General features: G+C 44.9%; 1 protein-coding gene across 1 annotated transcript; it reads right to left on the reverse strand.

Annotated features, from left to right (window-relative positions):
* Window positions 1–6693: 6693 nt before the first annotated feature.
* lin7b (lin-7 homolog B (C. elegans)) lies at window positions 6694–12693 on the reverse strand. The gene is made up of 6 exons (XM_071412112.1): window positions 12365–12693; window positions 9691–9809; window positions 9125–9196; window positions 8776–8985; window positions 7347–7510; window positions 6694–7200 (listed from the first exon to the last, which is right to left on the reverse strand). Exons 1-6 carry the CDS (start codon window positions 12438–12440, stop codon window positions 7179–7181), a joined length of 663 nt encoding a protein of 220 aa, XP_071268213.1. The 5' UTR covers window positions 12441–12693; the 3' UTR covers window positions 6694–7178.
* Between the last annotated feature and the right edge of the window lie 332 nt (window positions 12694–13025).

The raw sequence follows: 13025 nt of genomic DNA on the forward strand, positions 1-13025 counted from the left end.
AGTAGTAGAACGTGTTATTACTACAACCTCGGGAAAGTGTCAAACTGAAACGTTTTCATTTTAGTAAAAAACTACTTTATATTGAAGGAGTGTCTTTGATTTGACAGTGCACACCCGATGATGTGTTTCTGCGCATGAGCTTAGCCAGCCAACGTCGCCATGACATCGCCTACAAGTGTGATCAGGGATTTCTATTGGAGAAGCAGTTTCTGCCTATCTTCATACTGTACTGTCTTTGTCTCAAATCAAGGACGTAGAATGGCAGGTGTTAGCAAGACTATCCGTGTAGACTATCAATGTAAGTTTGCGAGATCAAGATGGTTCGTACGAGGCTAGCGTTTACACAGGCAGCCTAATTTTATATTTTTGCCCAATTATTGCCAAAAAATACCAATTAGTGGAAGATCAGAATTGGGTTGCCTGTGTAAAAGCAGCGAAAGGTTTAGATGAACAAATCTCTATAAACATAAATCTCTAAAAATGAACATCAGTGATTATAAGCTCTTCTGTCTCTGACCACCACAATCTTAAAATGATGCTCTCTAACCTTATGTTGTTTAATAAATATGTTACCTAATCATTTTGTAGCCTTAAGTTCAGCGAGTGGCTGGTTGACAAATGTAATTGAAATTCTGCAATTGGTGATTAGAAAAAATCCAGCCTTTTAGCAATTGGATCATGTGTGTGTGCGTGTGTGTCTGTATGTGAGATAGAGAGAATGTGAGAGAGTGTGTGTGTGAGTGAGTGTGTGTAGGGTACATGAGGGGGGATAAATACATAAATAACCCAATGAAGTGTGAATGTGTGTATGAAAGCGTAAACTTCTGAATGTTTTAATTTAATTTATTTCATAAATGTTTTACTTAAAAGTGTAACTCAAACGTGTGAAAGCATGAATACGCGAGCACGTATTCACGTACGTATTCACGTACTTGTGAATGTGTGCCTTTTTTATTCATAAAAAAAATAATAAAAAATTGACCATTCAACAAAGTTTATTTTAAAACAATATGACGGCTGAACGTCTGATCAATTCAGATCCAAACAGTTGCGTTAATGGGATTCACTCCACATTATAATAGCCACTGTACTAACAGGACCCCTGCACTGTTTACCATCTGTCAAGGTGGGGGTGTTAAGGACTGTATATAAACACATTAACCACATAACATTGTTCATTGGGTCCACATTAATTAGGTTAAATGTAATAAAGTCATTGACCTGTCAATTCTTTCATGTTAGGCTATTACATAAGCTAGAAAGCAGGAATATTGAGACATGATTGAATCTTTGTCATTCTTGGTGTCTTCACATATTTAGACTATTTATTTTCTTACATTTAGGTCAGTGTATTTGTCATTGTCCACAGCATCATAGTCTATATGTCTTGCATTAAAGATTTATAGAACATTTTATACTGCTTGGTAAGAAACCTGATGCCCATTTCTGTACGCAGATCTCGGAATTGCACTGTAATGGCTTTACTTGTTGTGTCTCCTTGTGCATTATTATTGAAATATAAAAAGTGAATACCCTACTGTTCTGGCCCTTGTAGTTGGGTTTGAGTTCCTGTAGGCTATCGTGTAATTCCATTGTTGACCACTTGGGGACCACTGTCCTGTGTTGATGTGTGTTGTTTGTTTAATGTGATCAATCCTGTAGAAAAATAATTCTTTACATTCCAAAATGGTGAAAGTCACACTGTGGAGCTGCAGACATTGTCAAACTCCATGTGATAATGGAGCCAGAGGAGATGGCTGCCATTTTACTGTCACCTAACCAATTGTGCCCTGGTGTTTTTTCACGTTATATGTCATTTATTTTGTACTTAATGTTTCTGCCACCGGACAGTGATTACTCACCCCGTACTGGAAGAAGGATTTCCTCCAGACACCCAACAAGGCCCTCATCCCCGTCATTCGCAGGAGAAAGAGACAGAGATATCGGGGACGTAGGTATGGGTGCCTTTTAAGGATCCGACGGCGAGTGGGTAATCTGCCTTTACCATCAATGTACAATAATTGGATAATAAAACAGACGAACTACGAGCACGTATATCCTACCAACGGGACAATAAAAACTGTAATATCTTGTGTTTCACCGAGTTGTGGCTGAACAACGACATGAATAACATACAGCGGGCAGGGTTTACACTTTTCGGCAGGATAGAACAGCCGCCTCTGGTAAAACAAAGGGTGGAGGTCTATGTATATTTGTAAACAACAGCTGGTGCAAGAAATCTAAGGAAGTCTCAAGGCTTTGCTCGCCTGAGCTAGAGTATCTCATGATAAGCTGTAGACCACACTATTTACCAAGAGAGTTTTCATCTATATTCTTCGTAGCTGTCTATTTACCACCACAAACCGATGCTGGCACTAAGACCGCACTCAATGAGCTGTATACGACCATAAACAAACAGGAAGACGCTCATCCAGAGGCGCTCATAGTGGCCGGGGACTTTAACACATGGAAACTTAAATCCGTTTTACCTCATTTCTACCAGCATGTTAAATGTGCAACCAGTGGGAAAAAAACTCTAGACCAACTTTACTCCACACACAGAGATGCTTACAAAGATCTCCCTCGCCCTCCATTTGGCAAATCTGACCATAATTATATCCTCCTGATTTCTGCTTACCAGCAAAAACTAAAGCAGGAAGCACCAGTGACTCCATCAATAAAAAAGTGGTAAGATGAAGCAAATGCTAATACAGGACTGTTTTGCTAGCACAGACTGGAATATGTTCTGGGATTCTTCTGATATCATTGAGGAGTACACATCAGTCACTGGCTTCATCAATAAGTGCATTGATGATGTCGTCCCCACAGTGACTGTATACATACCCCAACCAGAAGCTATGGATTACAGGCAACATCTGCACTGAGCTAAAGGGTAGAGCTGCCGCTTTCAAGGAGCGGGACTCTAACCCGGAAGCTTATAAGAAATCCTGCAATGCCTCCGACTAACCATCAAACAGGCAAAGTGTCAATTAGATTGAATCGTACTACACTGGCTCCAATGCTCGTCAGATGTGGCAGGGCTTGCAAACTATTACAGACTAAAAAGGGAAGCACAGCCACGAGCTGCCCAGTGACATAAGCCTACCAGACGAGCTAAATTACTTTTAATTACTATGCTCGCTTCAAGGCAAGTAACACTGAAACATGCATGAGAGCATCAGCTGTTCCAGACGACTACATCAGCTGTTCCAGACGATTACATCTTCGTAGCCGATGTGAGTAAGACCTTTAAACAGGTCAACATTCCCAAGACCACAAGGCCAGACGGATTACCAGGACGTGTACTCCGAGCATGTGCTGACCAACTGGCAAGTGTCTTCACTGACATTTTCAACCTGTCCCTGACTGAGTCTGTAATACCAACATGTTTCAAGCAGACCACCATAGTCCCTGTGCCCAAGAACACTAAGGTAACCTGACTAAATGACTACCGACCTGTAACACTCACGTCTGTAGCCATGAAGTGCTTTGAAAGGCTGATCATGGCTCACATCAACACCATTATCCCATTATCCCAGAAACCCTAGACCCACTTTAATTTGCATACCGCCCCAACAGATCCACAGATGATGCAATCTCTATTGCACTCTAAACCCTTTCCCACCTGGACAAAAGGAACACCTATGTGAGAATGCTATTCATTGACTACAGCTCAGTGTTCAACACCATAGTGCCCTCAAAGCTCATCACTAAGCTAAGGACTCTGGGACTAAACACCTCCCTCTGCAACTGGATCCTGGACTTCCTGACGGGCTGCCCCCAGCTGGTAAGGGTAGGTAACAACACATCCGCGACGCTGATCTTCAACACAGGGGCCTCTCAGGGGTGCGTGCTCAGTCCCCTCCTGTACTCCCTGTTCACTCATGACTGCATGGCCTGGTATGATTCCAACACCATCATTAAGTTTGCCGATGACACAACAGTGGAAGGCCTGATCACCGACAACGATGACACAGCCTATAGGGAGGAGGTTAGAGACCTGGCCGTGTGCTGCCAGGACAACAACCTCTCCCTCAACATGATCAAGACAAAGGAGATGATTGTGGACTACAGGAAAAGGAGGGCCGAACACACCCCCATTCTCATCGACGGGGCTGTAGTGTAGCAGGTTGAGAGCTTCAAGTTCCTTGGTGTCCACATCACCAACAAACTATCATGGTCCAAACACACCAATACAGTCGTGAAGAGGGCACAACAAAGCCTATTCCCCTTCAGGAGACGTAAAAGATTTGGCATGGGTCCTCAGGTCCGTAAAAGGTTCTACAGCTACACCATCGAGAGCATCCTGACTAGTATGGCAACTGCTTGGCCTCCGACCGTAAGGCACTACAGAGGGTAGTGGGTACGGCCCAGTACATCACTGGGGCCAAGCTTCCTGCCATCCAGGACCTCTATACCAGGCGGTGTCAGAGGAAGGCCCTAAAAATGTTCAAAGACTCGGCAAGCGGTACTGGAGCGCCAAGTCTAGGTCCAAAATACTTAACAGCTTCTACCCCCAAGCCATAAGACTCCTGAACAGCTAATCAACTGGCTACCCAGACTATATGCATTGGCCCCTCCCCCCTCTTTTACACTGCTTCTACGCTCTGTTAATTATCTATGCATAGTCACTTTAACTCTACCTACATGTACATATTACCCCCACATTGACTCTGTACTGGTACCCCCTGTATATAGCCTTGCTGTTGTTATTTTACTGCTGCTCTTTCATTATTTGTTACTTTATTTTGGACTTATCTATTTTTTACTGAACACTTATTTTTTTCTAAAAACTGCATTGTTGGTTAAGGGCTTGTAAGTAAGCATTTCACTGTAAGGTTGGATTCTATTCACCTGTTGTATTTGGCACATGTGAGAAATAACATTTTGCTTGCTATCATTTTGTAGAAGCATTGTCTGTAAGTAAAATGAATCATAATATATTTAGCATTAATTTCATTATATTGTACGGCTGATCGTTTTAATGAGATTCATGAATCTTCTTGATAGCCACATGGATGTCTGTTCACAGCATATGGTTGACAGGACCAGCTTCCTTGCTCAGGTCAGCAGAGCCAGAAACCTCTGACACCTTTCGACTTGGTTGACTCCGGATCTGATGTCGAGATCTGCCCTCAAGTTGCCTGCCACGCAACCAACGTCTCCAGAAAGAAGTTTGACCCCAAGCGCTTTGAGAGGTTCTCAAGCTGGTGAGCACTGACAGATGCAACAGCTTGGCTTGTGCACGTTGCTCAGTCCGTTAAACAAAGCAGAATGCTGCAAAGGATGGAACATCTGTGACAAACCCTGCTCCAATCGAAGACCTGGATCACACCAAGACAATCATAATACGCAGTCTGCAACACAGCACCTTTCACAAGAAAATGGAATGCATCAGAGAAGGTAAAGCCATTCTTAAGCAGAGCCCACTCTTCGGTCTGTTCCCCTACATGGATGATTCAGGCCTACTGAGGATTGGAGGATGCCTGTCCCAAGCAAACCTTGGTCAAGAGGAAATCAACCCTCTCATCCTCCCTGGAATGGGCCATATGACTACTCTACTCATCCGCCGCCGCCGCCACCACCACGCGCAGGTCCACCATCAAGGGCGCCACTTCACTGTGCTGGGAAACGCTGCATTAGCAGCACACTCTACCAATGCGTCATTTGCCAAAGACTTACGTGGGAAGATGGAATCTCAGATCTGCCCGTGGAGAGAATGATCGGAGTCACGAGGCACATCCTTGATTTCATGTTGCTGAAGGTGGGTCCATCCAAGCTTACTCACAAAGTCTTGACCACATTTATGGCAGAAGTCTCAGCCATTGTGAATGCTCGTCCACTGGTTCCTGTGTCTACAGATCCAGACTCCCTCCTCATCTTGACACCAGCGACACTCCTCACCTAAAGGTTGCTGAGGTTCCCCCACCACAAGGGGAGTTCAATGAGAAAGACCTCTTCAATGGAGGCAAGTACAGAGCTTTGCAGACACATTCTTTCTTCCAATGGTACCAGAAGATCTTCCTTCCCTGCAGAGTCGTCGGAAGTGGCATAATGAGAAGGCCAACCTTCAGCCAGAAGACATTGTGTTTCTGAAAGACAGACAAGCAAAAAGAAACGACTGGCCTATGGGCATTGTCAAAAAGACCTTTCCCAGGTGTAAGAAGGGGGGTGCGTTTAAGTGCTGGTCTAGTATCAGTTCGGATCAGTCTGAAACACTATGAATACCGGCCCTGGCGACTCCTCATGATTTACAAGTGAAATTCTTCAAGAATAAATTACTATCTTCAATCAGTGCTTGACTTAGACTAAAATAGGTTCCGGTACTCATTTTGGGTGCCTGTACTGTTTATATTTAGGTGCAGGAGCTCCACAATACTTTTGAACATATATTCTTTAAGAGGAACAGGAGCTCAAGTAGTAGAACATTTGAGGTGCCGGAAATCAGCTCTGGTGAGCTCCTGCCTAAGTCAAGCACTGTCTTTAATTGTTATTACCATTGAACTGCAAGAAAGAGTTGCTTGTGATAAGCACTCTGTGCAGACTGCAGTGTCAAAATCTGAAGCAAATCTGACTTTGAAACGTCATCAGCTAGCCCTTTCTGACATGAGTTCTGCCACCCTAAGATTTCTTTTTTTTTAATACAACTCCAATTTTTTTCCAAATTGGTTACACAAATATGATTTCAAACAATGACTGTTCAAACCTTTACCGGCTTTATTTCATGAATAAATAAGTACATAAACAAATAGTAAATATGAAAGCCTTGGAATGCTTAACCTACCTAAAGTGTACTTACATACATACATACATACAGAATCATCTCACTATAGAGTAGAAAAGTAAATAGACCTATGCATTTAAACTACATCCACCATGCTTACTCCACCATGCTTACTCTCCTCTGTTCTTACGCTAAACACATGGTTGCCATAAGCTAGGATGCAGGTTTCACACTGGGAGAGAAAATCACATACAGGGTAAAGGATGACCTAGGGCCAGGCAGTCCCCTGCTAAGGGTTAGGGAGTGGAGGGGGATAATAGATGCATTTCACAAACATATATAATTAACAGATCTAAGTTGGCTACTTTGGTTACTTCCTTCTCTATCATCTGGCCTCCTATTGGAGCAGAACTAAGGTGGCGGGTCCAACAGGCTTGACTGAGGGTGGGAGTGGCTAGCCTCGGGACTCCAGAGACCTGTGTTAGGGAAAATGATAGAGAAAGAGAGGGAGAAAAGAAGAGAGCAAGAGAGACAGAGAAAGAGAATTACATGAAAAACAGACTTGTGAGAGAGTGAGCGTGCTCACGTACTTGCTTGTTTGTGTGTCTGTGTGTTCCCTCACGAGTAGCTTGTGTGCTGCTGGCGTCTTCTGGCGCTCCTCATCTTCTCAAAGCGGGCCTCCATCTCCTCCAGCACCTTAGGCGTGTACCTGACCACTAGTTTCACTGAGCCCTGGGCAGCCTTCAGCAGCTCCACTGCCTTCTCGTGGTGCTCCCCCTCCACACTCTGCAATACACACACACACAACCAAAAGTATATGGACACCTGCTCGTCAAGCATCTCATTCCAAAATCATTGGCATTAATATGGAGTTGGTCCCCCCTTTGCTGCTATAACAGCCTCCACTCTTCTGGGAAGGCTTTCCACTAGATATTAGAAAATTGCTGAGGGGAATTGCTGAGGGGACTTGCTTCCATTTAGCCAGAAGAACATTAGTGAGGTCGGGCACTGATGTTGGGCAATTGGGCCTGGCTCTCAGTCGGCATTCCAAGTCATCCCAAAGGTGTTCGATGGGGTTGAAGTCAAGGCTCTGTGCAGGCCAGTCAAGTTCTTCCACACAGATCTCGACAAACCATTTCTGTATGGACCTCGCTTTGTGCACAGGGGCATTATCATGCTGAAACAGGAAATGTCTTTCCCCATACTGTTGCCACAAAGTTGGAAGCACAGAATCGTCTAGAATGTCATTGTATGGTGTAGCGTTAAGATTTCCCTTCACTGGAATTAAGGGGCCTAGCCCAAACCATGAAAAACAGCCCCAGACCATTAATCCTCCTCCACCAGGGGCAGGTAGCGTTCTCCTGGCATCCGCCAAACCCATATTTGTCCGTCGGACTATCAGATGGCGAAGCGTGATTCATCACTTCAGAGAACGCATTTCCACTGCTCCAGAGTCTAATGGCGGCGTGCTTTACACCCCTCCAGCCGACGCTTGGCATTGCGCATGGTGATCTTAGGCTTGTGTGCGGCTGCTCGGCCATGGAAACCCATTTCATGAAGCTCCCGACGAACAGTTCTTATGCTGACGTTGCTTCCAGGGGCAGTTTGGAACTCGGTAGTGAGTGTAGCAACCGAGGACAGAAGTTTTTTACGCACTACAGCACTCGGCGGTCCCGTTCTGTGAGCTTGTGTGGCCTATCACTTCGCGGCTGAGCCGTTGTTGGTCCTAGACGTTTCCACTTCACAATAACAGCACTTACAGTTGACCGGGGCAGCTCTAGCAGGGCAGAAATTTGACGAACTGACTTGTTGGAAAGATGACATCCTATGATGGTGATACGTTGAAAGTCACTCAGCTCTTTAGTAATGCCATTCTACTGCCAATGTTTGACTATGGAGATTGCATGGATGTGTGCTCGATTTTATACAACGGGTGTGGCTGAAATAGCAAAATCCACACATTTAAAGGGGTCTCCACATACTTTTGTATATATAGTGTATATGAGTAAGCATACACACACACACCACACCCTCCTCCCAATCCCTCTTACCACTCCATTGACAGAGAGCAGTTGGTCGCCCCTCTTCAGCCCCCCCTGCCGGTCTGCCACCCCCCCGGGGATGACCCTGGAGATATAGATTGGGGAGTTCTGCTCCTTGCCCCCCATGATGTTGAATCCCAGGCCCTCCTCTGTCTTGGGCAGCTCCACCACCCGTGGGTGGGCATGTCCCTCGCTGGCTGCAAATGCAGCCACTGTGGCCTGGAGGAAAGGGTGAAAGTGAGATTGCACGAGAAGTTGGACGCCATTACACTAATATGACTGTTACGGGATTTGTGATGTTTATTCTTTCCCGGAGTGTACATTTTCTGTATGTGTGTTAAATGTTTGTTGTCATTACCTTGGCAGTTGCCTGGGCACGAACCTCAGGCCCTCCCACGATGTCAAGAGTGTCATAGAGCTGTTCATACACCTGGAAAAATGGAAAATGTAGCGAGAACATGAGGAAAACCAAGAAACACCCAAATCATTGGAGACATTGGCACTTTAATGAGTTTCACCTGTTTATAAAACACAAGATTATAAAATGTATAAATGTGTAAATACGTATACTGTTATATAATATAATTTTTTTGTGACATCATGATAAACCTTGTCTGTTTGGAATTCAGTACCAAAGAATGCATGTTATATACACATCTAAACAAACCAATCTAGAAACAATATAAACTATATTGCTAGATCAGACATGGTGGGTTTAGGTAGCCTATCCTACTTTTCTGATCGATATAGGCTACAATATCTAGAACAGGCATTGTGGGTTTAGGTAGCCTATCCTACCTCTCTGATGGATAAAGCCCATAGTATCTAGATCAGACATGCTGGGCTTAGGTAGCCTGTCCTACCTCTGATGGATATAGGCTTCAACTAGATCAGACATGGTGGGTAAGTTATACTAATATCTACCTCTCTGATGGCAGCACAGAACTTGCTCTGCAGGACTCTCTGCAGGGCCTGGAGTTTGGGAGGAGGCAGCTCACCGCTTCTCTGCAGCCGGTCCAGCAGCTCTATCACCCTGCACACATCTAGAGAAGAGCGAGAGGAGGGAGGAGACGGTGAGTTGAAAAAGGGTAGAATACCCCTTCTCCTGGAGAGCTACTGGGTGTCCAGGCTTTCGCTTCAGAGGCTTTCGCTTCAGCCCTGCTCTGACACACCTGATCTGTCTAATCAAATACCTGATAAGCAACTGATCGGGGTTGGAGCAAAAGCCTGCATACCCCTACTTCCAATGATTTGTGCATGTACTGTATGAATGGCCACCAAGGAGAGGATTCTGCACACTGATATGCTCCTCAATATGTCTCATGACTAAACATTGTAATAATTAAACACATGTGGGAATACATTACAGTGAGTGGGTCCCTCCATTAGGGGATCAGTAGAGATCACTGGAATACATAGTGTAGCCCTTAAATGAACACTAACGTTACTCATAGTGTTACTGTAAAAATGTTGTTTCGTTCTAACAGTAATTATTAAACAGATTTATTAGCAACAGATCAGATGAACAATGTAGCTACAATGTCAATCCTTATCCCAGTCTGCTGTTCCCACATGCGTCAAGAGGGCCACCATTGTTCCTGTTCCCAAGAAAGCTAAGGTAACTGAGCTAAACGACTACCGTCCTGTAGCACTCACTTCCGTCATCATGAAGTGCTTTGAGAGACTAGTCAAGGACCATATCACCTCCACCCTACCTGACACCCTAGACCCACTCCAATTTGCTTGCCGCCCCAATAGGTCCACAGACGACGCAATCGCAACCACACTGCCCTAACCCATCTGGACGAGAGGAATACCTATGTGAGAATGCTGTTCATCGATTACAGTACCCTCCATAGTACCATAGTACCCTCCAAACTCGTCATCAAGCTCGAGACCCTGGGTCTCGACCCCGCCCTGTGAAACTGGGTACTGGACTTCCTGACGGGCCACCCCCAGGTGGTGAGGGTAGGTAACAACATCTCCACCCCTCTGATCCTCAAAACTAGGGCCCCACAAGGGTGCGTTCTGAGCCCTCTCCTGTACTCCCTGTTCACCCACAACTGCGTGGCCATGCACGCCTCCAACTCAATCATCAATCATCAAGTGGTGTCAGGAAAATAACCTCACACTCAACGTCAACAAAACAAAGAGGATGATTGTGGACTTCAGGAAACAGCAGAGGGAGCACCCCCCTATCCACATCGACGGGACAGTAGTGGAGAGGGTAGTACGTTTTAAGTTCCTCGGCGTACACATCACGGACAAACTGAATTGTTCCACCCACACAGACAGCGTGGTGAAGAAGGCGCAGCAGCTCCTCTTCAACCTCAGGAGGCTGAAGAAATTCGGCTTGTCACCAAAAGCACTCACAACCTTTTACAGATGCACAATCGAGAGCATCCTGTCGGGCTGTATCACCGCCTGGTACGGCAACTGCTCCGCTCACAACTGTAAGGCTCTCCAGAGGGTAGTGAGGTCTGCACAACGCATCACCGGGGGCAAACTACCTGCCCTCCAGGACACCTACACAGACCGATGTCACAGGAAGGCCATAAAGATCATCAAAGACAACATCCACCCGAGCCACTGCCTGTTCACCCAGCTATCATCCAGAAGGCGAGGTCAGTACAGGTGCATCAAAGCAGGGACCGAGAGACTGAAAAACAGCTTCTATCTCAAGGCCATCAGACTGTTAAACAGCCACATTGAGTGGCTGCTGCAAACATACTGACTCAACTCCTGACACTTTAATAATGGAAAAATGTATGTAATACATGTATCACTAGCCACTTTAAACAATGCCACTTTTATATGTTTACCATACCCTACATTACTCATCTCATATGTATATACTGTACTCTATACCATCTACTGCATCTTGCCTATGCCGTTCTGTACCATCACTCATTCATATATATTTATGTACATATTCTTCATCCCGTTACACTTGTGTGTATAAGGTAATTGTTGTGAAATTGTTAGGTTAGATTACTCGTTGGTTATTACTGCATTGTCGGAACTAGAAGCACAAGCATTTCGCTTCACTCGCATTAACATCTGCTAACCATGTGTATGTGACAAATATAATGTGATTTGATTTGAATACTTTGTGGCACCATTATTCAATCAAATATTTCAAACGGAAATCCCCCATGAATCGACCAAACAAGAGGGTTCTATGACACACCATCTCAAATCAACCAGAGCTGCGATAAACTGCCTGCAGAGCTTTCCCACCCAATTTGTGGATAAAAAGTAGTGAAATAAAAATGCGCACTATTACGCATGACAACTCCAGGTGTCATCAGCGTGGATGTGATAGGGCTATGCTATGCACCTACTATATACGCCTGATAATGCAAATAATAAAGTACATACGCCAAAGTTGTTAGGCTAAGCCTATATAAATACGTCAGTTAATAGCCTACGCTTCGACTGGTCGCTAATCCGCAATGTTCGTAATAGGACTACATCTAAATAAACCCACAACAAATGTCATATAAAACACCAGTGTGTTTATCTCAAGACGCGTCTGATTGTGGTACCATGATGCGCTCAGGTTGTGCTATTGACAAAAGCTCTTCTGTGTAGCTACCTCTTTCTAGGCAGAGCGGCTCGGTCATCGTCGCCATGTCTGTTTCCTTTCCCGAATGATAATATGATGACATCATTGAGATGCTCCTTGTCTGGCACTGCGGTGAAGTGGGTGGACGTTTCTCGCCGACTGGACGCGATTGGAGAGGGTTGATTTACAGCGTTTTTTTATTCGTCGCACTGGTGGAATAATAGAATAGAGATAAGGCTGTCCAGTCTGACCCGCAGTAAAAACAGACGACGCAATGCAAGAAAAACACGTTTTAGGCTAGCCCACAAATGACCCAACCGCCTGTGCCAAGTGTCGCCGGAGTGAATATTAGAGAAAAGACTGACATAATTACGCAACCCGCTACGCAAGAACAAACCGTGTTTTGATTCGTCCGCAGTCCAGTCATTCACTGTCAAATCGTACAGTATGGTTAGTGCTATATGGGGTCATTGGGACGTCCATACACCCCCACACATTTTTTATTTCAACGGCATAGTGACGTCCCAAGGATTCCATATAGCATAACGTGTCTACATTAAAACGCCTTCGTTTGACCTGGTTTAGTCCCATGCTATGGGGGGTGATAAGGAACATATAGGCAACCGTACCACCTGACCTGACATTACATTTATTTTTATTTCACCTTTATTTAACCAGGTAGGCCAGTTGA

The sequence above is a fragment of the Salvelinus alpinus genome, chromosome 1 (genome assembly GCF_045679555.1).
Source record: "Salvelinus alpinus chromosome 1, SLU_Salpinus.1, whole genome shotgun sequence".
Lineage (NCBI taxonomy): Eukaryota > Metazoa > Chordata > Actinopteri > Salmoniformes > Salmonidae > Salvelinus > Salvelinus alpinus.